Below are 26,960 nucleotides of genomic sequence, written 5' to 3' on the forward strand. Positions count from 1 at the left end.
AGCTAATTACTTCCTAGATACAGTGGAGGTACAGGTATTGGGTAAATACAGCCATTCCAAATGGGATAAATTGTCCAAAACAAAGGGGATACAGGGCCCATGCAAGTCCGAAATCCAGCAGGGCAGTCAAATTTTAAAGCTCCAAAATGATGTGGTTTGACCCATGTCTCACATCCAGGTCATGCCGATGCAAGAGGTAGGTTCCCATGGTCTTGGGCATCTCCACCCCTGTGGTTTTGGAGGGTACAACCTCCATCCTGGCTGCTTTCACAGGCTGGTGTTGAGTATCTGTGGCTTTTCCAGACGCACAGTGGAAGCTGTCAGTGGATCTACCATTCTGTGGTCTGGTGAATGGTGGCCCTCTTCTCAAAGCTCCACTAGGCAGTGCCCCAGTGGGGACTCTGTGTGGGGACTCTGACCCCACATTTCCCTTCCACACTGCCCTAGCAGAGGTTCTCCATGAGGGCCCTGCCGCCGAAGCACTTTTGCCTGGGCATCCAGGTGTTTCCATATATCTTCTGAAATCTAGGCAGAGTTTCCCAAACCTCAGTTCTTGACTTCTGTGCACCCACAGGCTCAACACCATGTAGAAGCTGCCAAGGCTTGGGACTCCACCCTCTGAAGCAACAGCTCGAGCTCTGTGTTGGCCCATTTCAGCCATGGCTGAAGCAGCTGGTATACAGGGCACCAAGTTCTGAGGCTACACACAGCACAGGGACAGTGGGTTCAGCTCATCCTGTGAGACCAGTTTTTCCTCCTGGGCCTGCGGACCTGTGATGGCAGGGGCTGCCATGAAGGTCTTTGACATGGCCTGGAGATATTTTCTCCATGGTCTTGGGGATTAACATTAGGCTCCTTGCTACTTATGCAAATTTCTGCAGCCAGCTTGAATTTCTTCTCACAAAATAGGTTTTTCTTTTCTGCTGCATTGCCAGACTGCAAATTTTCTGAACTTTTATGCTGTTTCCCTTTGAAAACAGCATAAAATGGCACCCAAGTCACCTTTTGAATGCTGTGCTGCTTAGACATTTCTTCTGCCAGATACCCTAATCATCTTTTTCAAGCGCAAAGTTCCACAAATCTCTAGGGCAGAGGCAAAATGCCACCAGTGTCTTAGCTAAAACATAACAAGACTCAGCTTTGCTCCAGTTCCCAACAAGTTCCTCATCTCCATCTGAGACCACCTCAGCCTGGACCTTATTGTTCATATCACTATTAGCATTTTTGTCAAAGCCATTCTCCCACATTTTCCTGTCTTCTGAGCCCTCCAAACTGTTCCAAACTCTGCCTGTTACCCATATCCAAAGTCACTTCCACATTTCTGGGTGTCTTTTCAGCAATACCCCACTCTACTGGTACCAATTTACTGTATTAGTCCGTTTTCACGCTGCTGATAAATACATACTTGAGACTGGGAAGAAACAGGTTTAATTGGACTTAACAGTTCCACGTGGCTGGGGAGGCCTCAGAATCATGGTAGGAGGCAAAAGGCACTTCATTATATGATGGCAGCAAGAGAAAAATGAAGAAGCAAAAGCAGAAGTCCCTGATAAACCCATCAGATCTCTTGAGACTTATTCATTCTCACTAGAATAGCACAGGAAAGACTGGCCCCATGATTCAGTTAAGACCCCTTGGATCCCTCCCACAACACATAGGAATTCTGAGAGATACAATTCAACTTCGATTTGGATGGGGACACAGCCAAACCGTATCACATACTTAGCTGTGATGAATAATTCTTAAAGTTAAAAGTTCTGAGAGGAGACTGTCACCTCAGTTTTTTTTTTTACAAGATCATCATGAATAATGAGACAAATTTAGACAATTTGGTAATGCGGATGTAGTAACATAAAGTTAATTTAATATATTAAGTCATTGTAATAACATTTATTGGGCACCTAACAATGAGCCAGGCAAAATGCTAAGAAATGTACATACATAACCTCATTTATTTCTTATAGCACTGTGATAAATATTATTATCTCCATTTTATAGACCAGGAAGAGGGATACAGAGAACTTAAGTAATTTGCCCAAGATTACAACTTTTTTTTTTTTTTTTTTTTTTTTTGAGACAGAATCTCACTTTCTCACCAGGCCGGAGTACAGTGGCATGATCTGGTCTCACTGCAACCTCTGCCTCCCAGGCTCAAGCAATTTTCCTGCCTCAGCCTCCTGAGTAGCTGGGACTACAGGCGCACGCCACTACGCCCAGTTAATTTTTGTATCTTTAGTAGAGACGAGGTTTCACCATCTTTGCTAGGATGGTCTCAATCTCTTAACCTCATGATCCACCCACGTCTGCCTCCCAAAGTGCTGGGATTACGGGCATGAGCCACCGCACCTGGCTCCAAGATAACAACTTTTCAGAGGTGACACTGCTTTTGGAACCTAGATCTGACTTGTTATTAAACAGAGTGCCATGTTTAATATTTGCTCCAGTTTTTAGAGTTGCCAGTGCTAAAGGGATAATTCACATCTTCATTTTTCTGATCAAACCCAGCCTTTCTCTGTAAGATAAAGAAATACCTCTTTCATTAGGGTTAATGCAGTAATGTTCTCCTGCTGCTCTTAGAGCTTTTAAAATACAAATCAGAACATTCAACTTTCTTGCTTATTGTCATCCTGTGGTCTCTTTTATCTTGATAGAGTACTAACCTTGAGCATAGTATGCATGGCTTGATACAGTAAGTCAACTACTATTTCTTTCTATCGCTTATGTCTACCATCATCTTTTGAACTTTATATTGGTTCTTAAATATGATGTACTTGTGTCATGCTCTCTCTATTGAGTGTCCTTAGCTTTTTATCTGCCTGATATACCACTATTAAAAACCTACATCAAATACGAATATTAGTAATCTCCAGTATTCCCATTATGTGGCAATATATTTTTGCCCACTAGATTATGAGCTTCTACGGGGAGAGGATCGTAACTTTTCAATTTAGTTTATGTGGTATATGAATCTCATGGGTTAAGTGAATAGATTACTGAGTAGTAATGTGGTTATCTTCTGCATATCTGCATTCTACATAGTTTAGAAAGCAAATACTTAAATTGTGAAGTACTGTATCATCCTAACCTACTTTTATTAAATGCTTCCCTTTTCTCTTCTACCTAGTCTCTGTAGTAATGTTTAATATTTGGATGGTTAATATTTACTTAAAGTATATAGAGAGCAAAGGGTGTTTTGTCACTATAAACATCCCTCAGTGGATAAATAAGTTCCTGTTATACTGTACAAATCTTAAGGCATCCTAAGAATCTTCTCAATTTGGTGGTTGGTGGGGCGGAGGTCAGGATTTTGTTTTAATACTATTGTGATTAAAAATGGAAAAAGTTATCTTTTTCTCCTGTATATGTATTACTATATATTCAAGAAGGTGTTCCGTCCTTTATATTAGTTTCCTGTTGCTGCTGTAGGCAAATTACCATAAACTTAGTGACTTAAAACAACAGAAATTTATTATATTTTAGCCTGGAGGTCAGAAATACAAATAGGTCTCACTGGGCTAATATCAGGGTATTGCTTGGGTATGTATTATAATAGAAAAGAAAGGTATAGAGAGAACAGAAAGACAAACAATTTATTTTAGAAATGTTAAGCTTAAGAATAGTCAACCAAAACAATATAGATGGCCAGCCAGCTATTATAAATGTATCCAAATTTAGGAAACTGATCTGAGCAAGAGCCAGAGCTGTACTGCTAGTCATTTTGTGTGTATAGCAATGGTTCCTAAATTGGTGGGCCAGGGTGATCATAGATGCTATTGTGATTAAAGCTATATACTATCTCCCCTGAAGAAAATGCATATGTGGCCAAAAAAAAAAAAAAAAAAAAAACAACTCACATTTGATTATAATTTTGGGGATTCATAATCCTTTCCAGGAGGTTCACAAAATTAATCTTTGGTGTAAAGGGAAAAATTGCTTTGCTACAGATTTATAGGCTCTATGAATTTTGGATTCATCAAGATAACATTTCCTTGCACATTAGTTATTTGAGTGCCAGTTGAGTGGAATTACAGCATCTTCTGTCAAGTAAATCGTAAAATTATTGTACGTACTTTCAAGAGAATAAAAGTATGCTAAGTAAAATAGGCGTGTGTTTTGCAATAGGTATGTGCTCTGAGAAATACATTGTTGGGGTATTTCATCATTGTGCACACAAACATCATAGAGTGTACCTACACAAACCTAGATGGGAAAATACACTAACACGATAGCTGATGAGCTTTAAAAAAAATCACACAAAAATTTCATAATGTTTTAAGAAATGTATGAATTTGTGTTGGACCTCATTCAAAGCCATCCTGGGCCACAGGTTGGACAGGCTTGCTGTGCGGGATGTTATTGTACTGAAAACTGTAGTCAGTTTTAGCACAATGGTAAGTATTTGTGTACCTAAATGTCAGAAAGGTACAATAAAGATACGGTATTGTAATCTTATGGGACTGTTGTATATGGGGTCCATTGTTGATGGAAACATTATGCAACACAGAATTGTATTTAGAAAATGAAACCAATGTAAAATCAATGAGAATTCCATCGGAGTCAGTATTGTGCTACAATGCTTGTTAACTTTGTTTTCCTGTTATTAAGTTGAATACATATTATGTGTAACATATTAACTGATAACAATAAGAGGGATGGGGATAGATAGAATTTTAATTTATGAACATCATGCACAATTATTTTACCTAATAATTGAATATCTGGTTAATATAAGTATTATAAGCTTGTAAAAATGTTACAAAAACTTGCATAATATTGTATTGTAGACTTATACATGTGTTAACCAATGAGCTAAAAAAAATCACAAAAAAATTTCACACATACATTAGTATGTATGAGTCTAGAGTACAATATTATGGTCAGTTTCTGCCTTCTTGGTGGAAAGAAAAGGAAGAGTTGGGAACTTTTGGTTGTGACCAGGAAATGGGAAGAATGGGAATCAGTATTAAAACCGTGCACGTATTCTGTGTTCCAAGAAATGTCCCAATGTATGGTTAGAGCCTTTAGGTTCGTTCTCTAAGGAGCTTGACTATCAAACACTTTAAGTGTTTTAAGCCTGGTGTTTCCTTATAATGGACACATAAAACAAGCAAAAAACATATGATAAAATCTCACATCTCCAGACTGTGTCTTCCTTGAGCCTTCTACTTGTCTAGTAGTTGGGTGGGGTATATAATAGGCTTGGTAATCATAAAGCAAGATGGTTCTGTAAGGGAGAAAAGAAACTAAAAAAGCAGGTCACTTTAGGTGAAGGACACTTTGTGTTTCAGACAGTTAAAACTTCTAGGGCTAGTAAAACTTTCAGCAACTGTACTCTTAATTTGATTGTTAAGAAATATTTTGCCAATATATAAATTTGAAATTGCTGCCATACATTTATCCACAAAGTGCAATAAAGTATAGCTTTAGAGTTTTTCTGGTTCATGTGTAATATAGTACTGTCATTTCAAAACTACATGGTTCAGTACAACTGAGGCAAAATTTGTCTTCGTGTTTGGTCACCTTTTGCTTCTGACTTTATTGAAATACCAGCTGAAAATTTTAGGAAATGAAGCTCATGGATGCCACTAAGAATTTTAGATGATTTGCAACACTTTACTTGTTTTGTAGTTAAAATCTTATCAGCAAGTTCTCTTGGTTCTACCTCCAAAATATACCCAAATCTCTCTATTCCTCTTCGTGTCCATTGTTATCATCCTAGTTCCATTCAATATTACCTCTCACCTGGATTTCTACATTAGTAGTTGCTATGGATTTAATGTTTTTGCCCCCACAAATTTATGTTGAAATTTAAACTCCAATGCAACAGTATTAGGAGGTGCGGCCTTTTGGGAGGTGTTTAGCACCTACCATCATGAAAGTAAGAGTTCTACCTTCATGAATGGATGAATATCCTAATAAAAGAACTGAGGGTGCCTTTTTGCCTGTCCACCTTCTGCCATGTAAGGACACAGCATTCCTCCCCTCCAGAGTGCACCATCTTGGAAGAGGAGACTGACCTCTTTCCAGACAATGAACCTACTGATGCCTTGATCTTGGACTTCCAAGCCTCTGGAACTGTGAGAAATAAATTTCTCTTTATCATTTACCCAGTCTGGTATTCTGTTAAAGCAGCACAAAACGTACAAGACAGTAGTTTAGTTTTCCTGCTGTGTATGAAAGGATATATTTGAAATTACTGTTCAAATATGATCAGAGATTAGAAATTGAGTTACAGTGTAGGTTTTTAATAAAGAAGGAACATCTTATAAGATTCTCTTAATTTGCTTTAGAATGGAAGCTAGCCCACAAATGTGGTTATTATGTAGTCTGCTCCCACTGCCTTTTAAGATGCATGTTGTGGTTATAGTGGTGGAGTTTGCTCCAGCCCATCTCAGGAGGATTTAATATCTACATCGACCCAGCCTTTATGCACCCACACTTCTCTGACCATTTCTCTGAGTTGAAGATTGGCAAGAATTGGGTCCAGATAAGAATCAGAGCCTCTGAATAACTAAATAATAAAAAGCTTCCACAAAAGAGTAAATTGTGAAGCCAAAACCTTTTGGAGTTTCTATATAGTTATTTTGACCCCAATAATAGATAATTATGGTTCATCATGAAAATTCAATTATTTTCCAGATCCTATCTGATTTTGAATTACCAGGATGGCAGTGTCTTCAATTTTCAATGCTTTGTTGTCATAATGATAATAAAAAGTAATACTCATATAGTGTTTGTTATGTGTCAGGCATGGTTTACATTTATTGTAAGTGAGTGCTGTTATTTCACACGTAAGATTGAGGCACAGAGGTTTAGCACCTTTCTCAAAGTCATACAGATAGTAAGTTTCTAAGCCAAGATCCAACTTGTGGAAGTTTGACTCTAGAATTCTCACTCTTAACCACAACCCAGTGCAACTTTAAAAGTATATTCTCTGAAAAATACTTATGTCCAGAATATATTTTTAAAAACACTTCTAAAAATAATAATAAAGATAGTGTAATAAAAAATGGTCACAGACGTAAAAACAAGATAAACAAATGGCCAGAAAGCACATGAAAAGATGTTCAACATCATGAGTCATTATGGAAATATAAATTAAAAACGCTGTATGATACCACTATATACTCAATACAATGAGTAAAGTTAAGACTGAAAACACCGTATTGGCAGGGATATGGTGAATCTGAAACTGTCATACATTATTGATGGGAATGTGTAACAGTACAACCACTTTGGAAGATAGTGTCTTGTATAGATAAACATGTACCTATCCTGTGACCTATTCCACTCCTAGGTAATTATTTGAGAAATGAAAAAATGTCTACAAAAAGACTTACAAGAATGTTTATAACAGCTTTATTCATAATTGCCAACAACTAGAAAAATCCAAATACCTATCCATATAAGAAAGAATAAATTATGATTTATTTAATTAGAGGACTACTTAGTTAAAAGAAATGAACTTCTGATACACAAAACAACATGAGAGAAGGAAGTCAGATAAAAAGGGTACAAATGGTGACTCTGTTTGATTCCATTTATTTGAAGGTCCCAAACAGGCAAAATCTCTGTGTTTGGCATAAGGGTTTTGGAGTGATGAAAATGGTCTGTATTTTGATTATCATGTTGATTACACATGTGTCTTACTGTCTTTGGACTGCTATAGAAAAATGTCATAAACTGGTTAGCTAATAACAGAAATTTATTTCTTATAGTTTCTACGGACCAATTTGCTTGTTAAGTAATTTAAGCAGAACACTTTTCTTTATATGATTTGTGTAAGTGATTGAGATTCCCAGTTGGTAGAAGAAATTAAAAATGTAGCATCTAAACTAAGCATGTTTGTTTCAGCATTTTATTTATAATATATTCTGGAACTGTTAGGAACTTCTAGATGCTACGGTTGAATGTGCTGAAATACAGCAGTTTGTCCTGGTTATAATATTGTAGCAAATGGACATATGTAGACAAGTTTTATGGTAGCCTGTGTAGTTTGACAGTAGTTGTCTTTGGGATCCTTCACAACTTGTTCCATGGTAATAAGATGTGCTGGAACTACTGAAATGATGAATTGAAGTAGTAGTTTTATAGTCTTTTATTATGAGATTAGTCTTCAAAATGAAGGACAACCTTTAAAGTCTGTTTGTGGTTTTTGACCTTTTTCAAGTAGGTTACTTTCTGTGGATTTTCATGGAAGTAGTAAACACCTTAGTCACCACATATTAACTAATGTGGTCTTTGGTTTCTCAAACAAGACTGATGGCTTGGCTGTTTTTTGTTTATGGAAAAGCTAATTCCTGATCTTTGCATCTATTTTAGTAATAGTTATGCACGAGTGCGAGCTGTGGTGATGACCCGAGATGACTCAAGTGGTGGATGGTTACCACTTGGAGGGAGTGGACTAAGCAGCGTCACTGTCTTCAGAGTCCCTCATCAGGAAGAGAATGGCTGTGCTGACTTTTTTATCCGTGGAGAGCGACTCAGGGACAAAATGGTAATGAATCATGTATCTAATACTATAATTTTAGGATACTTCTACAAAAACGAATTATCTGTTTAAAATTATGATTAGTATACTGTTGTGAGATTTTTTTCACCTATGAATCAATGATTGTTTCTGGAGCTGTTTCTGTGATAAAGACTGTGAAGTACAACATTTTTTTTTCAAACTGAGACTGACATTGATGCATACTTGTTGGGGGTTCGGGTTGCTGCTTTTCCATTTAGGTTTAATGCAGAAGTTAATAAATAGTCTCCCTAGTTATTAATCCGATTACGTCCTGTCTTCCCTTCTCTCTGCTATTCCCTAGACTAGAGATTGGCAAACTGTAATCCATAAGCCAAATGCAAGCCCACCAGTTGTTTTTATATGGTCTGTGAGCTAATAATGATTTTTATATTTTTACATGGTTGGAAAAAATTAAAAAATAATAATTTTGTGTAACATAAGAATTATATGAAATTCACATTTCAGTATCCACAAATTAAGTTTTATTCGAACATAGCCCAGATGATTCCCTTATTAATTCCCTTATTTTCTAGGCTCGTAAGACTACTTGGTGGCTAGCCTAATTTTTAACACTATTGTCTTCTGTGCAGAGGTGTGGTTTCTTACTTGTATACATTTTAAAATATCAGTTTAACCTTTGATAATGTTATTTGCTCTCTTTTAATTAGTATGGAAAGCTCCTTCACTTTCTTTGTTTCATTTGTGGACCAGAAACAACTGATTACATCTGAAAAACTGAGTAATGTTAGTGTCATTTCTGTATCAAGAAAAAGAAGAGTGGCCGCGTGCAGTGGCTCACGCCTGTAATCCCAGCACTTTAGGAGGCCGAGGCGGGCGGATCACGAGGTCAGGAGATCGAGACCATCCTGGCTATCACGGTGAAACCCCATCTCTACTAAAAATACAAAAAATTAGCCAGGCGTGATGGCGGGCTACTGTATTCCCAGCTAGTCGGGAGGCTGAGGCAGGAGAATGGCGTGAACCCTGGAGGCGGAGCTTGCAGTAAGCCGAGATCACCCCACTGCACTCCAGCCTGGGCGACAGAGCGAGACTCTGTCTCAAAAAAAAAAAGAGCATACACTTAGAAGCAAAATAAAAATAAAGTGCCAAAATAGAACCTTGAAAATAACAAGAATTCCCTTTAAATATATATTTGTGGATCTGTTTATTTAGCATCTTGGTTATTATGTTTTGAGCTCCAAATAATTCTTCCATGCATGAACACTTGAATATGACTTACTTTCAGTTTGGGGGCTAGGTTTCTTCATTTTTTTTTTTTTTTTTTTTTTAAACCACTGAATCATCGTAGTAATTCAGAAAGTGCTTAACTTTCAGTGCCCCAATTTCTTCCCCAGTTAAAGGGAGAGTTATCCTAAATCATCTTGAAAGCCTTCTTACACTAATGTTTTATGAGTTTATGATTCACCCATGCTGCATATTGTATAATGTGTCTCAGCCAGAATATGTTTAAGTAGAGAACCCTGGTTGAAGTCAAAAGTGAAATATGATGCATATGTCATCTTTTAAAAAGTTTAAATTTTTAAAGGTGGCCTGGCCTTGGATAAAATAGGATCTGGCATATTAATGCTTTTTTAAGCCTGGAGACATCTAAGAAGGCACCTATGATTGTGTAATGCTTCTGAAGGCACCTATGATGGTGTAATGCTTCTGGTCTGAGCTAATAGTAACTGGGGAATACTGTTGGAGAAATTGTCTATGTTAGAAACTGAGTAAAATGGTGAAAATCTAAGGCATTTTTTTCCAGATAAACTTTTTCTTAAGAACACAAAGTAATAGAAAGTAAAATGTGGAGTAAGAGAGAAAAATGCTTGCTCGAAAAATTATAAGAACAAGGAAGGATGACCTAGATGTGAAATAGAAAAAACTCAGTGAAACAGAATACTGGATATAGTAGAAATGGGCAGTTTGGGATAATAAGGGACCAAATCTGCATAACTAAGTATGAGCCTGCTCAGATTGATGGATTGGGTGATTGTTCAGAGTGTGGCTTTAATATAAAGCTAGTGAAAATAAACCTGAGATTCAGAAAGAACACAAACTTTTATTCCCTATGACAGAGCTTAAAAATCAAGAGGACTTACTCTAGTCCCTGGGTATAGAATATTGATAGACTAATAAGAAAATAGATTATTTTGCTAGAAGTACCGAATCAGAACACTTGTTGTTTCACGTAACCATTTTTCTTTGAGGAAGCTTGTTACTTGTGAAATGGGGATAAGAAACATCTCTCAGTGTAGCCATAAAGGAAAAATTGCTTTCAGTCAGAAAGTTGTCATATTTCTTAGAGGGATTAACTATAGTATAGCGTTCTAGGTTTTGGGGACTTGTGTGATCAAAGGCAGAGGCAGCAGCTCATGACTGTAAATTGAAAATAGCAAAGTCTTGTAAAATCTCAAGACAAATGAGACAGTGATATTGAAATAAGATTAATTTCCACCCTCTGCTGGGTAATACACTCTGATCAGGACTACTTCTGAAAAGCCCAGTAGTAGAATTGACATATACATACATTAGTTTCCAATATCACTGCATTTTGAGGTCACTAATGTTCATTTCTATATTCATTGGTTTTATTCATTGGTTATTCATTGCTTTTATTTTAGTCCATTTTCCTGAGTTCTAGTTTCTTGATTTTTTTTTTTTAAAGAAGTACTGTGATTACTGAGCAGTCTGTAATTCTACAGGGTTCCTCTCAGATTAATGGTAGCTTTCCTTTAAAAGCCTTCTCAGTGAATAAACAGTGCACTTTAGTAGTAGTTCTGATGTAATAGTTATGTGAAAGATAGTTGCTGAAAACTGTTCTGTAACCATTTTGCCTGTGGATCACATCTTAGAATCCTCTACCTTAGATGAATTCTAGAAGTGAGATTCTTGGCCCTCATATATCCCATATGTAATTTCATGCCCTTGAGGAAAGAATAAATATTGAGAAGAGGAGTATATGACCACTCATGAGGCTAATAAATACAATATTTTAATGAGTGTTTATAAGTCAGAATACTGATAACAATAGTGAAGAAGATGGCCCTTGTCAGTTATGAGAGAACCACTTTCACAGAAAACTTTTCCAGCCGTTGATTTACAATTACAGGTACTAAAAATAAGCCTTGTTACAATTCCCAGAAGGTTATATACTTTACTCTTTTATTTTTATTATTTTTATTTTTTATTTTATTTTATTTTATTTTTTTAGGAAAGAGGGCACAAATAAAGAGCAGGCTGCCTGGGACTTGTTCAAGAAGACATCATTTTGTGTAACTGGGTCAGTGTTTAGTCATTCACTCACTCAGTGATCCTATGTTGCTTACCTATAAAGCATCTTTATGATGCCCACAAAAGGTGGTGTTTATTTCCTGGCTTATCCTTTGATACTCTAAATTGGAGCTTTCCAACCTGCGTGCCATGAGTGTCTGGGGCCTCCAGACTGCCTTATGTTATTGTTGTATATGTGCCTGAGGAGAGAAGAGTTGAAAAGCACTGCTCTGCATAATTGGCTTTCATGCTTTATGGATGATTGAGAAAGAAAGAATTTGAAAGAAACACCAGGGGTTGGTGTTGTAGCCTAAGAAAGTGAAAGTACTACCTTTCTTTGAGACACTTGGGGATGGAATGATCCTTGTCAAGGACAGATTCTGAGAGAGTCTTGGCCGGGTGTGGTGGCTCAGGCCTGTAATCCCAGCACTTTGAGAGGCTGAGGCGGGCGGATCACGAAGTGAAGAAATCAAGACCATCCTGGCTAACACAGTGAAACCCCATCTCTACTAAAAATACAAAAACAGCAGCAACAAAACAACAATTAGCCAGGTGTGGTGGCACATGCCTATAGTCCCAGCTACTCGGGAGGCTGAGGCAGGAGAATTGCTTGAACCCGGGAGGCGTAGGTTGCAGTGAGCCGAGATTGTGCCACTGCACCTCCAGCGTGGGCGATGGAGCGAGACTCTTTCTCAAAAAAAAAAAAAAAAAGAAAGAAAAGAAAGTCTTACTTGATGTGTGTGAGCTGTAGCCTCTGTTTCCTTCTAAATCTTTAAAGCCTTGATTTCTTCCTTTAATTCTTTAATGCAAGTTAGTATTACCTTGGAGCACATACAATTTAAATTAACTAAAATTTAACTGTTTGTACACTTGTGTACATTTGTGTACATCATAGAGTTCCACATTGCCTATTTAGTTTTTATTAGATATAATGGTTCTTTTCTGTAAGTAGGACACTTCTGTCTTACATTTTATCAAAATGTTTACCATTTGTACAGGTTATGTTATTTGACCATTTTTAGCTGATACATGATATGTGACATGTAAATTTAAAACACTGAATTATAATACAGCTTAAGATTTTTTAAGTTTCTGAATTAACTAGTAACAAAATGTTTGCTAAAATATTTACTACTACACACAGTTTTTAGTTATGGGGATCTAAAGTAGTTTTTCCTTAGTTTATTTAATAGATAATAAAATATTATAAATTTGCCAGTATTATTAAAATTTGCTAAAGCTATGCTTTTTAAACCATATTATGGGCTAAGGTATGACAAAAGAATAGGCTGAGTAGAAAGATAGGAGTTTTTTAAAATGCCTGAATTCCTGAAGATGCTCTGTGGGGACAAGAAAAAGCAAGGTTATAAGACAGTTACCATTATAAACTTAGAGTGACAAAGGTAATATTGAAATGTAGAAAGGAAAAACCAGAAATATTTCCAGTTTAAGAAGTTGCCAAAGAGATTAAGGAATTGTTTTTAGGATTAATAAGTAATTAGGTTGTGGATAAAATTGTTCATAGAAATTGAAGTGCCTTTAAGATAATGGTTCTATTGTTTAAAAAGAGTATGTTTTAAAAATAAGGTTTCTTTCCAGTTACTGTAGCCTAAAACAAAATCAGAATATTTCTTTTCTAGGAAGAAAATAATGTGGTTATAATATACCAGTAGCTTTATTAAAAATGAGACTCACCCTTTCTATCATGGGGGAATCTTAAAAGACCAGGGAAACATCTTTCTGCCTTGGGTTGAACTTTATCGAAGTGCAGAACAAGAATTTCCTGCTAAGCTTTTCCACTGTGCCTCTGAATTATTCCTTTGTGAAACTTCAGTCCTACAGAAGTGCTCCTCCACTAAAAACCAATTGCCCTAACTAACTTTTCCTTAGGATTCAGCCTTCCTAGCAGTTTTGTTTCTTGAAAGATACTAGTTCTCCTATTCACCATAATACTGCAGTTAGGAAAAGAATGGGAGTGGGAGTAGAGATAGTAGAGTATTGTTATTGTTCCTTATTTCCCTTGCAAGTTATTACTCTATCACCCACATGTGTAAATCCCATTATTGAATCTATGTAGCATTCAAATCAGCATCTATTAGCTTTCATTTTCATCTACTGATCTTAACAATTTCTTCCCAAAGCCAGATTTTCTACATCTGAGCCTCATCATCATTCTTGGCTACTTTTCTTTGCAGTCTCGACCTTCTGGTCTTCATTTCATCAGGCTACTTTCCTGGATCTGGTTGTTACCCAGAACTGTTCCATTTGAGGAATTTTATAATTTCCTGTCGTTTCTTTTTTATTCCTGTCCTACTGCTCTTTAATTTCATATCTTTGCTATTACATTGTGCCTCCAATTTTTTCCTTACTTAACTAGATTCCTTCTGGCTTCAGTATTTTTTTTATTGTTTTCTTTTTTAATTTAATCTAAATCTTTTCAGTCAATCTCTGAAACAACCCTTTCATTCATATTTCAGTAGACGATATGTTGCTAAAGTTTTTTTTAACCTTACTTGACACTAAAGGAACGTCATTGAATCCTACAGTATTTTCTTTTAATACTCTTTTTTTGGGCCAAACACGGTGGCTCACACCTGTAATTCTAGCACTTTGGGAGGCCGAGGCGGGTGGACCGCCTGAGGTCAGGAGTTCGAGACCAGCCTGGCCAACATGGTAAAACCCCATCTCTAAAAAAATACAAAAAAAATTAGCTGGGCGTGGTGGCGGACGCCTGTAATCCTAGCTACTCAGGAGGCTGAGGCAGGAGAATTGCTTGAACGTGGAAGGCAGAGGTTGCAGTGAGCCGAGATTGCACATTTTGCACTCCAGCCTGGGTAACAAGAGTGAAACTCTGTCTAAAAAAAGCAAAAAATCTTTTCTCTTTAAAGGTGAGTTGTTCATTCATGCAATAAATATTGTTGAGTGGCTGCTCTGTGCTAAGTACTGTTCTAGGCACTGGGAATATGTAAGTGAACAAAAATAGAAATCTCAGTTCTTAAGAGAATATACATTCCAGTGAAAGATAAATATTACAGTAAGAAAACAGGAAAATGATATGCTAGGCAGTACTAAGGGGAAAAAACAAATTAGGAAAAGGGAGTATAGGGGAAGATTTTTGGTGGGGATGGGGATTGGTTAAAATGTATGTAGACACAGTGACCAAGGAAGGCCTTACCAAGAATGTAGGTAACATTCATGTAAAGATTATTTATATTGTGAATAGGGTCTCATATTTTAGTTTGTATGTTCAGATTTTCAATTTTTGAGTATTCTTAAAGTAGAATAAAGTTATCTTGTTTCAGTTCGTATGTTAAACTGTATCACATCTTGAAATTGTTTGGATTTGGTGAATGTTCTCAAAATGTGAATCAACAATAGTTATAAACTTAGGAATTATCAGTGATCCCTCCATTTATTCAAACAGATCTTCTTTATTCTTGATTCTGTTTCATTCTTTTAATCTCTACCCCTCTCATATCTTTCCTGCAAATAAGCCTACTTTTTTTTTTTCATTGCCCAGTTTTACCTGGCTCTTTCTAGCTTCTGTCTTGTTTACCATAATTAAATTTCTAAAACTTAGGTCTAATACTCTTTTAGTATTCACCACTAATTTCCTAGAGACAGTTTCATCTCCACATAGAAAATGTTTATAATCTGGCTCTGTCCTCCTTTGCTTTAATCTGTCTGCCCTTTTTTCTCAAAGGTGATCATTTCCATGGTATTGCCTTACTGAGTTACTTATAGTTCATCAGAAGTACAATGCATAAGAAAATGCCCTTCCCCTTTTACATTAATAAATATGGCACTATAAAGATAGCATATTGAGAGATTATGTGGAGTAGAGAATGTTGATAAACATGTTGCTAATGCTCAGAAAACAATAATGGCAGGAAACAGTGGTTTCCTTTTTACTGTCAGAGATGGAAAAATAGGAAAACTGGGTTAAAGCACCTTGGGCAAACCAATTTTGCTGTGAAGAATTGGAATTGAGATAAATGGTAATAATAACCAGTCTAGAATCCTGTTCATTTCATTATTAACCCATTGAAAAGGTAATAAATTATGCATTAATTACTTTCTGTGCAGCCATGAATTTTGTAGTTTTCCCCAATGGTTGTTTTGCAACAGTTAATTATTTAATATTGCTAGTATACCTTGAAGAGGGGGAAAAAGTCTGCCTATTAGCATTTCTGTTCTCTTTCCCTGGAGCCTTGTGGGAACTGGTTCCTGAAAATCAAGATTTAGAAAATGTCCCAAATTATTATACCTTCCTGGTTACCTTTATTTTCTCATTTAGCTTAACACTTTCACCTTTCTTCAGCGTACTCTTTATTACTACATTTCCTCTTTCTTCTTTCAAACCCTGCATTTGGCATCTGAAATATTTCCTCTTTACAATTTATTTTAAACTACCATCATTCCATTCTTTAGTTATTGCTTTTCACTGGTTGATTTGGTCTGTCAGCCTCATCAATATTATCTTGGCTTCATCGTTCTCTTTTATACGTGATTGTGGTATATTTCATAATTTATTTCACATCCTTTCCATTATCTTCCAATTGCCATTAAACTGTAATAGCCTCCATCATAGCTAAATTAAAGCCCAAACTCTGACCTCAAATTATTGACCATACTTATTAGCTTTCCAAATGTTTCTCCGTTACTTTTGTTTTATTACATTCTAAATTATAATTTGAATGTGTCCTGTTTTTCATTGAGTGGTTGACTGTTGTATTCCTTTGTTTAATCAACCACTGAGTGCCTTCTATGTGCTTGACTTCCTGTGTTAGTTTCCTTGGGCTGCCATAACAAAATAACGTAGACGAAATGGCTTAAACAACAGAATTTATTTTCTCACAGTTATGGAAGGTGGGAAGTCCAAGGTATTGGCCAATTTTCTGTTTCTGGTGTGGGCTGTCTTCTTGGCTTTCAGACTGTCGCTTTCTCAGGGTGTCCTCACATGGTCTACGGAAAGAGCTCTGGTGTTTCTTCCTCTTATAAAAGCACTAGCCCCATCAGATTAGGGCCCCACCTTTATGACCTCATTTAACCTTTATCATTTCCTCACAGGCTCTATTTCCAAATGTGGTCACCGTGGATATTAGGACTTTAACATATGAATTTGAGGGGAGCACAAACCCTTCAGTCCAGAGTACTTCCTATTCCATTCTACTGTTTCTGTTGATTGTCAGTTAAGTAGTATTCTATGATGTGCATGTACCCTCTCTAAATTATTGTAACTTTGATATGAAGTTGATTATCTGCTAGTGCTAGTTTTTCTCATTAGACTTCTTTAACTTTTGTGGGGAGGGGTGTATTTTTGCTTATTCTTTCAGAACTCTAGACAGTTTATGTTTTTTCATATGTAGGTACATTCACTTAAGTTTTTTCTTAGGGATATAAAAATGTGGCAGGGGGCTATTGTAAATGATATATTTTAAAAATCATTTTTGGTATCTTTTGAAGCTCTTCATGCAGCTTTTAGAATAATGTTAGACAATATTGGTGCGATAATATCTCTTTATTTTCTTTGTGAATTTAAAGGAATTTCTAATGTTGCACAGATAAGTATGATGTCAGCTGTTGTCTTGAGATGTCCTTTATCATGATAAGGAAGTGTTCTTACATTCTCCGCCTGCCCGGACTAGAATTTGGTGCTAATTTTTATGAAATCTGGTTTTGCAAATGTCTCACAGACTTTTTAAATTGAAGTTTTTGTTGATATAAGTGTAGATTATTAATTGCTGTTGTAAGAAATAATAAAAAGAAATGCTATGTACACTCTACCCTGTTTTCCCAGTGGCAACATTTTGCCAAACTGTATTGTCATATCACAAGGATGATATTTCTGTTGATACAATATATCATATTCAGATTTCCTCAGTTACTTGTATTCACTTTTGTGTGTATTTAAGTCTGTACAGTTTTATCACGCTTTCACTATCACAGACAAGATGCAGAACAGTTTAACAACCACAAGAATCCCTTCTTTCTGTTGATTTTATCACCACATCCATTTCCTTTTTGCCATGCAACCACTGTTCTGTTCTCTCAATTATTTCTGTAATTTTGTCTTTCAAAAAATGTTATACAAGTGTAATCATAAGTATGTAACCTTTCAGGATTGACCTTTTTTCTTTCATGATCATTCTCTGAGGGTTCATCCAGGTTATTGAGTATCTCCAGAGTTTGTTCCCTTTATTGTTGAGTAGTAGTCTGTGATATATATTTATATGACTTATTGAAGGATGTCTTGGCGGTTTCCAATTTGGGGCTAAATATAAGGTTGCTGTGAACATTCACATACATGTTTTTTTTCTGTGAATGTAAGCTTTATTTCTCTGGGATAAATGATCAGGTATGCAGTTGCTGGGTTGTATGGTAGTTGCATATTTAGTTTTGTTAAGAAACTGCCAAACTTTTTTCTAGAGTGGGCTTATCATGCCACATTGCCACCACCAGTTTATGAGCAATCCATTTCCTAAGCATCCTCACTGGCATTTCGAGTAGCCACTATTTTTTGTTTTACTCATTCTGAGAGATATGTAGTGATAATAACTTACTGTGGTTTTAATTGCATTTTTCTGATGGCTGATGATCATCTTTTCATTTGATTATTTGTATAATTCCCTATAAAAGGTGGTGACATTCTTGTTTTTTGACCTCTAGTCCTTGCCATATTTCCAAGAGGTGCTGGTGGAGTCCCAGTGTATCTCACCTCACATTCCCTCATCCCATGGCATTCTTGCTTTCTAATCATTCACTTTTGTTAATAGTTACAGGTCTCTAATGGTTTTCTGTTTTATTTTTCAGTTAGTTTGGTAAGTTATAGATTTTTAGGAAATTGGCTTGTTTCACATAAGTTTTTGTATTCAGGGTCATAAAGCTTTATATTGTATTCTTTATTAATTTTTAAATCTTTACTTTTAGTTTTATCCTTCTTTTTCTTCCTAACATAGTTTATTTGTACTTTTTCTTTTTTTCTTGTCCATTTCACTGGTCTTTGCAACTAATCAACTGTTGGCAAGGATACTCTCAAGACCTTTTGTATACCTTTTACCTAAATTCACCAGTTTTTAACATTTGCCACATTGAATGTATCATTTTTCCCCTCTCCCAACACACACACACCCACACCCACACACACACACACACACAAAACACTTTTTTTTCTGAACTATGTGATGTAAGTTGCATTACAGCCTGCTTTTTACCCTAATTGTTAGCGTATTTTTCCTAAGGACAAGAATATTCTCTTACAAAATTATAGTATATTTTTCATATTTAGGAAATTAACATAAATACATTACTTTAATCTACAGTCCCTATTCCAGTTTTTACAACTGTCTGTGTAATGTTCTTCTGACAATTTTGTTTCTTCAGTATAAGATTATGTTGCATATAACTGCCATAGCTCTTCAGTCTTCTGTAAAATGGAGCAGTTCCTCAGTCTTTAATGACATAGACATATTTAAAGAATACTGGGCAGTTACTTTATAGAATGTTTCTCAATTTAGATTTTTCTAGTGTTTCCTGTGATTAGATTCATGTTATTCATCCTTACCCACAATATCATGTAACATCTTGTGCCAGAAAGTAAAGTTGTACTCAAAGGATGAAATCTTGTTGAAAAGGACACAAGTCAGCCTGAAGGAGTTCCCTTTATCCAATTAAATTAGGATAAATGATTATAATTCATTGACTAAAACAGGAATTCATATTATCTATATTCTAAACAAGCAAGCAAATGGGGGAAAAGTAGTTCTTCCTTTCTGTAGAATTTTTTTAATGAATTCATACTCTTTAAATTCTTAATACTTTTTGGGGTTTATTATATTCATTTTTAACATTTTAAATTGGACATTGAGTTCATTTTGTTTTCAGATTTTTATTTTCACTCTAAGCTTTTTAAACTGCAAATTTCCTTTTTGGCTTCTTGTTTTGGATTGTTGCACTACACAAATTTTTATATGGAGTTAATTTCATTATCTTTTAGTTCTAAGGGTTTTCTAATTCTCATGCTGATATATTTGATTCACTTGTCATTTAGAAACAGGTATAATTTCTTTCAAAAGAACAGGTATTGTAAATTAAAATTGTATTGCATTGTGTTTAGAGATTATAGGCTATGCGATAACAATTACATTTGTCAAGATATATGTTATATTGTGGGTAAATGATTAATTTACCTAAGTCTTCCACATATTTTAGAAGAATATATTTTTCAGGTAATTCATACAGGTTTCTGTGTGTGTCCCATAGGTCAGACATTTTAATGGTGGTATTCAAATCTGCTTTATCTTTACTAATTTTGTGTCTATTTCATCTATCAATTATTGAGACATATATTCAGGTGTCTTACTGTGATTATATATTTGTCAAGTTTTTCTTGTGTTCTTTTATTCTTGGTTAATAAAAATATATGGATTATATTTCTACTAATTGAACTTTATTCATATTACCTTTTAGCCTAAGAGTCCATTTTGCTTATTACTCTTGGCATCCACCAGCTTTTCCCAATATTATGATGTCAAGTTTAATTCCAGCAGCACACTTTTTCATATCCTTGTAGTCATGTGAGGCTCCAGTTAAATTTTATTCCTCTATTGGTTGTTTGTTCTAATTTTTATTATTTGCACACATATGTGTATACTTTCTCGCCTCATTTCAGTAGGAACTAGGTAGGAGTGTGGGTTTACTGGAGTATGGAAACTGTAGATACTGGTGTTCCAGTTACTATCTTTTTGAGTGAAAATAAAATACGTATGTATGGCTGACTGTCAAATATTTGATCTCTTTTGTAACTTGCTGGTTTTTTGTATGAACTATTTAGTCATTAAAAATAATGTGTTAAAATAATGTGCCATAATTATGAAAATATGATACCATTTTCTTTCCTTCTTTCCTCCTGTATTCCTTTTTTCCTCCCTCCTTCCCTTCCTTTTGTGGTAGCTGAAGGTAACTGAACTGCTATTGTATGAGAATCACTGCCATTGCTGCTTCTGTTACTATTTTTTTTTTCAATTTCTAAAGTCCCACTCAGCTCAGAATACAGTGTTAAGCACAAAGTTATATTAATAGACAATTGTAAAAACATGTATTTGATAAGATAATTCTATATAGAATGTCATAATGTATTTCTTGAAGGGTACAAGTTTTTATATCATTCAGAAAATTAAAGTTCATAATAAGAGGCAACTATTTGAGAGATCAGTTATTGACTTTGGTTATCAAGTAATTTAATTTGAATTTGGAATTATTATTTTAAAAATGAAATTATTTTTCATTGGATTCAAAGGTATTTCAGAAAGTTACTAGTAAAAATTTTTATGTCTGGTTACCAAGGGTCCTACTTCTTAGATAACACTATTTGTGAACATGTAATTATCTACTTGTAAGGTAGCAACTATAATATAGTACTTAGTAATTTGAAAGTATATATTTAATTGTACTCTCTTCTTCCAAATTATTAATTGTTATTAGTGAAACAAAAATGCACGTACACCCATTTTTGGCTTGGTCTATTTTAAATGCTTCTGGCGAGCAACACAGTTATTTTACGATGGGAGGTTTGCTCTGTATTTCCCAGAATAACTTGGAATAAGTCTTCAGAAGTTGTAGTTATTTAGTAACCGCAGTTTCTCCCCCTTTTTTTCCCTCTGTAAATTCTTACCCTGGAACTTATTTCAGATGAAGGAAAAGGGTTGGAGATTGAAGCATTTTTACAGCCTTTAGAATCCATTAACTTAAACTCGTCAGAATTTATTCACATAAATTCTTTGAAGTGCTTACTACTTGTATCTGTCACTCAAACACCTCTGTCTCCATACTCAAAAATCATCACTTCATAAATGATTTCCCATCCTCACATAGCAAGTAACCTATTGTGGGGTAGTGGCATCACCTAGTTACCAACATCACCATCACTACTAAGATGTATTGAAGATTTACTGTGTGTTGGGCAGCATTTTGAATACTTTATGTATTAGCTCATCTAATTCTTAAAAGTCAGCTGGGTGGTGAATGGTAGAGAATGGATGGGACCCAGCAGGTCTTGGCTACAAAGCCTACAAGCTTAACTAATTACTATACTGAATTCCTCTTACACAATAGTAACAGTTTTCTTCTTCCTTGGGAAGTGAATGTGTCATGCTCCTGCCCTATTCTATTTTTCATAGCTTGATCATTATTTTGAACACTTTTCACTCATATAAAAATCCATTTTTGTTAAACACCTTTCTTCTTCCACTGTCCCTTAACCTGGTGTAGTATAAGGACACCATTTGTCTTCCCTCTCCCTTCATCTGTATCAGATTTTAATAAATTTATATCAACAGTATTTTCAGTTTTCTTGAAGTCCAGAGTTCACCTGTTTATCTGTATTTTCATAAATAACGTCTGTTTAATGTGAACAGACAAAAGAATAAAAAATAAAAATAGATTTTATAAGTTGTTCTTTTCGCTACCACTGGATTGAAAGATCTTCTTAAAATACCTGTGGTTCCAAAAATATTTACCTTGCTAGTAAAGAATTTAGACTTGTATGTCTTAAGCAAATTAGATTTGTTTAGATCTGTGTTGGAATGCAAAGTTGTGCTACCAAAAACACCTACATATTGTATTTTCCTCCTTTATTATTATAGTCGCTTTCCTAGAGCTGGCTCCAGCCAGTCTATCTGCAGCAATTATATTGTACTCCAACCTGGCAAGATCTGTTTGTATGTAAAAGTCTGAATTTTTCTTCATGCAGTCAGTATAAACATTTAAGTGCTATTGAATTTGTTGCAGCTTTTTCTAGTTTAAAATTTTTCATTTTATATATATGTGTGTGTGTGTGTGTGTGTGTATATATATATTTTTTTTTTGGTAAATGTCTGTATTTCTAATCCCAGTGCATTTATAGGTGATCAAAAGTTCAAAAAGTTCTAGTACTAATACTAAAACATTACTCTAATTTGTTCTTTGTCAACCAGCCACATTTTTAATGGATCAGTGAAGGGTTATTCTTGTCACATTATTTTAGCAACCTATTCTTTATAGTTACTGTTGATTGAGTCCTACATTTAATATTTACTTTACAGTAGCTGTCTACACTTCTGATGTCTTTCCAGTTTATTAATATGAAGTATCTTTTGAGTAAAAAAGAGAGTGAGGCCACTTACTGGTTGGCTTTTAAATTTATCTTTACTATCTATTTTATGAATGTCTTTCATTAATATAGTGGGGCCTGATGAAATTCACACCTACAGCTAATTAATACTAGCAAGAAGTTTGTTCAGCTTTTAATTAGAATTAGGTATGTGTTCCAATACACTGAATATTTTTAAGATTATGTTTTCAATAGCTTCTGGCAATGGCCTTTAGGATAGTCTTAACAAGACTTAGAATTATTTATTTCCTTTTGCACCATGTCTTGTCTTACAAAGAAGACAAGACATTAATTGCCATTGGTGATTAGCCTAACTTCCTATTGGCCAGAAATAATGTATCCCTTTACCTCATTTCTCCTACAAAGTAAATAATTCACTTGGTAATATGGGATTGGTTGTTTTTAATCTCTTGTCAAAGATGTAATTGCTATTTTCTACAGTTTGCTAATTATGCCCATCTCAAATATGGTAATTCAGCATTGAACTCTGCTTCCTGTATGACTGTTGTTACTAATATTACTGTTATCTTTTAAGATACAGAATTAATACAGTGAAAACTACATTGGGCTAACGTCAGAACTTAGTGTTCTGATATAGTTGAGAAGGGACAGTGAAAATAGGCAGTAGATTTCAGTAATTTTAAGAATCCTCTATCCCTTAAAATTATTTTTGCTTTTCAGGAATGTAGGTTGAGTTCTGATCAGATGATGAGTAAACATCTTCTGAGGCATTCTTTTTCTTTGCTTTCTTTTTCTTTCTTTTTTTTTTTTTTAACAACTTTGAACCCCATTGATTTTTTTTTTAAGTTTGAAGTAGATAGTTGGTATCCATCTCTGTTACTTAATCAAGGTGTACTATACATTGTCTTTAGTGTGATTAAAGTACATTTTTAAAAATGCTACTTAAAAGCAAAACAACTTTCTAATATATTATGTCACTTAGATAAATAAGAAAATATTGTACATTGCATAGGGAACCTGTGAGAATTATGTAAATGAGTGATAGACTCTTCTAGGAGGCATATCCTAAAAAATATCTACAAAGATGTTGGGCGATTGTGCCAACAGATTACCTTTTTTCTGTTCCACTGCCTGTCCCAAAATTCATTTTAGCAACTACCATAGAAGTTTTTACCTAAAGGATAATCAGTTTTTTGCTACATTAAATATATAATACCAACAGTATTTTCTCATATTTTATAGATAGAAGTAAACATGTTGAGATCTAGTTTATAATTAGTATGTTTTTGTACTGGTTGGTACGATATTTAAACTCGGTATTTTCATGACTTTTCGGTGGAACACATTTCTGCATAGGTATTTATCTGAGTCAAAGAGCTAGTTCATTAGCCTCTTCATTTCCTCAGTGCATTTTAAAGCTCATTTTCATTGATTTATTTATAATTTCATCTTTTAGATTCAAGGGATACATGTGCAGATTTTGTTACCTGGGTATATTGGATAATGCTGAGGTTTGGGGAATGATGGGTTTTGACACCCTTGTACTCAATAGGTTTTCAACTCTTACCTCCCTCCTTCTCTTTCCCCAGTGCCTATTATTGCCATCTTTGTGTGTCTGAGTATCCATTGTTAGCTCCCACTTACAAGTAAGAACATGTGGTGTTTCGCTTTCTGTTCCTACATTAATTTGCTGAGGATAATGGCCTCCAGCTATATCCATGTTGCTGCAAAGGACATGATTTCATTCTTCTTTATGGCTGTTTAGTATCCCATGGTATATGTTTTATAAGTATATATGTATCACATTTTCTTTATTTAATCCACCGTTGATGGACACCTAGGTTGATTCCATGTCTTTGCTATTGTGAATAGTGCTTAAACTTATTTTTAAAACTACTTTTTCTTTGAGTTTTGGGACGCTCTAAACAATAGATGCCTTTTGAAGACGAGATTAGGGTAGATCACGTTGAAATTTTATTTATCTGAGAGTTAATAGTTGAAGTATTAATTTTGGAAAATAGAAGAGGGGGCTAATTCAGTAATATTTTCATGTATTACAAATTAATTTAGTGGTATTATATATTAAAAACTAGAATCAAACTGTTCTTATGTCCTCCCCTTTTTAACAATTCCAATTTAGCATTGTTTTACAAAATACTGCTTTTCCCACTGTTTATGGATATAGTAAAAATGTTGCAGTAATTTCTGACACTAACATTTACTTCCCCTTGAATTCTAGAGCTTAATCCTGAATTGTTGTTGTTGTTGCAAAATGGTTGTAACAAATATTTAATAGTAAATCTGTGTAAAATGCTTTAGCAAAGTGCTGACTCATAAAAGTTCTGGATATATGTACATTCCTTTCTTGTTTTGAGATGGAGTTTCACTCTTGCTGCCTAGGCTGGATTGCAGTGACACAATCTCGGCTCGCTGCAACCTCTGGCTCCCAGGTTGAAGTGATTCTCCTGGCTCAGCCTCTTAAGTACCTGAGATTACAGGCACCCACCACCATACCCGGCTAATTTTTGTATTTTAGTAGAGATAGGTTTCACTGTATTGGTCAGGATGGTCTCAGACTCCTGACCTCAGTCGATCTACCTGTCTCAGCCTTCCAAATGGCTGGAATTACAGGCATGAGCCACTGTGCCTGGTTGTTAATTCTTTTCTAATACATGTAGAGTCGTCAAAGTATAGGAAGCAAAACTCTTGAGAGAATTTCACTGCATTGCCTATAAACGGGCAGGACTGAACCTTAGTCACATTTTTGGTTATTTCTGAATTAATAAAAGTTACTACCAAGAATTATTATATTTGGTGGTATGCTGATAAAAGGTTTAGCAATCAGCTTTCAGGAGGGGACACAAGTCAATGATTTATAGCATTTACATACCTCCACCATGGCTGCTTTCAGTCAGCATGCCATCATTGCATATGGCATTGGGAAGTGTGGCATTACATAGTATTTCTACCATACAGATACGACAGACATAAACTACCTCAAGAACATAGGTAATTGTGAAAATAGAGTAAAATAATTTGGAACTGATGAGTTTTGTGTATTTATTATTTTATTTTTAATGTAATTTATTTCATTGTAGAGTTATATATTCTAGCTTTTTAACAATGGCTTCCAAAATTCCTGAAAATTTAATATCTGGCTCTTGGGAGCCAGTATAAGCAGACTCTAGCAGACCTCCCCTCCAAAAGCATAAATTAGAGATTCCTAGTCCATGATCTATGAATGAGTTCCTAGGGAAGTGCATAAAGCCTGAAAGTTTTTCTGAGGAGAAGTATTGGTTTAGTACCTAATGTTTGTCTGCGACTGTAACTTAAGGATTTGGCAAATAGACAAAGATCAGCTCATGCAGGGCCTAGTAGGTCATAGTAGGAATTTTAGTCTTGAAAGCATTGAAAAGACATTGAAACTAGGAAGTGGTCCAGTAAAGTTGCTATTTTTATTTTAAGAAAAATTATTACTCTACCTGCAGAGTAGTGTAATTACTACTAGTAATTCACTACTACTAGTAATATATGAGGGGATCATCAGCAGTGCATGGAAGAGATGTGCAAGTGATAATGGTGATTGGAAAAGAGTGGAGGTAGTGGAAAGATACTCTTTCACCAAATACCAACTGAGCATTTATTATGTGTCATGTGCTACTATGGGTTTCATTTGAATTATTTTTAATTATTTCCTCCTATTTTCTTATAGGGGATTCTTAAAATAATTAAGGTGTGTAGTTCTAGTCTTTTTATTAATTAGATTAATTGCAAAGATCACTGATAGATCCACTTCTGTTTTATATAGTAATAGTGACAACTAACATTAAGCATATTGTGAATATGATGAAAGACAAAGGCCCAGGAACGAAAGATTGAAGAGACCTTATAACTGTCCTGGAATGGATCCTACACTGGAAAGATTTTTAAAATGCTATAAAAGACATTATTAGTATAGTAGGCAAAAGTGAAACATGGTCTGTGGAACATGGTCTATCGATTAAAGTTCTGTGTTGATTTTAAATTTCCTGAATGAGATCACCATACTGTGATTACATAAGAGAA

The 26,960-nt window shown here is 35.1% G+C and overlaps 1 protein-coding gene across 2 annotated transcripts in view; it reads left to right on the forward strand.

The window, feature by feature from the left end:
- Positions 1-26,960, forward strand: part of SPRED1 (sprouty related EVH1 domain containing 1) — a 100,342-nt gene that overhangs the window by 38,632 nt on the left and 34,750 nt on the right. For both annotated transcript variants that reach the window (NM_001204360.1, XM_077937621.1), the window contains exon 2: positions 8,323-8,497. In NM_001204360.1, coding sequence (NP_001191289.1) covers positions 8,323-8,497 — 175 coding nt within the window. The remainder of the gene's footprint in view (positions 1-8,322; positions 8,498-26,960) is intronic.

The sequence above is a fragment of the Macaca mulatta genome, chromosome 7 (genome assembly GCF_049350105.2).
Source record: "Macaca mulatta isolate MMU2019108-1 chromosome 7, T2T-MMU8v2.0, whole genome shotgun sequence".
Lineage (NCBI taxonomy): Eukaryota > Metazoa > Chordata > Mammalia > Primates > Cercopithecidae > Macaca > Macaca mulatta.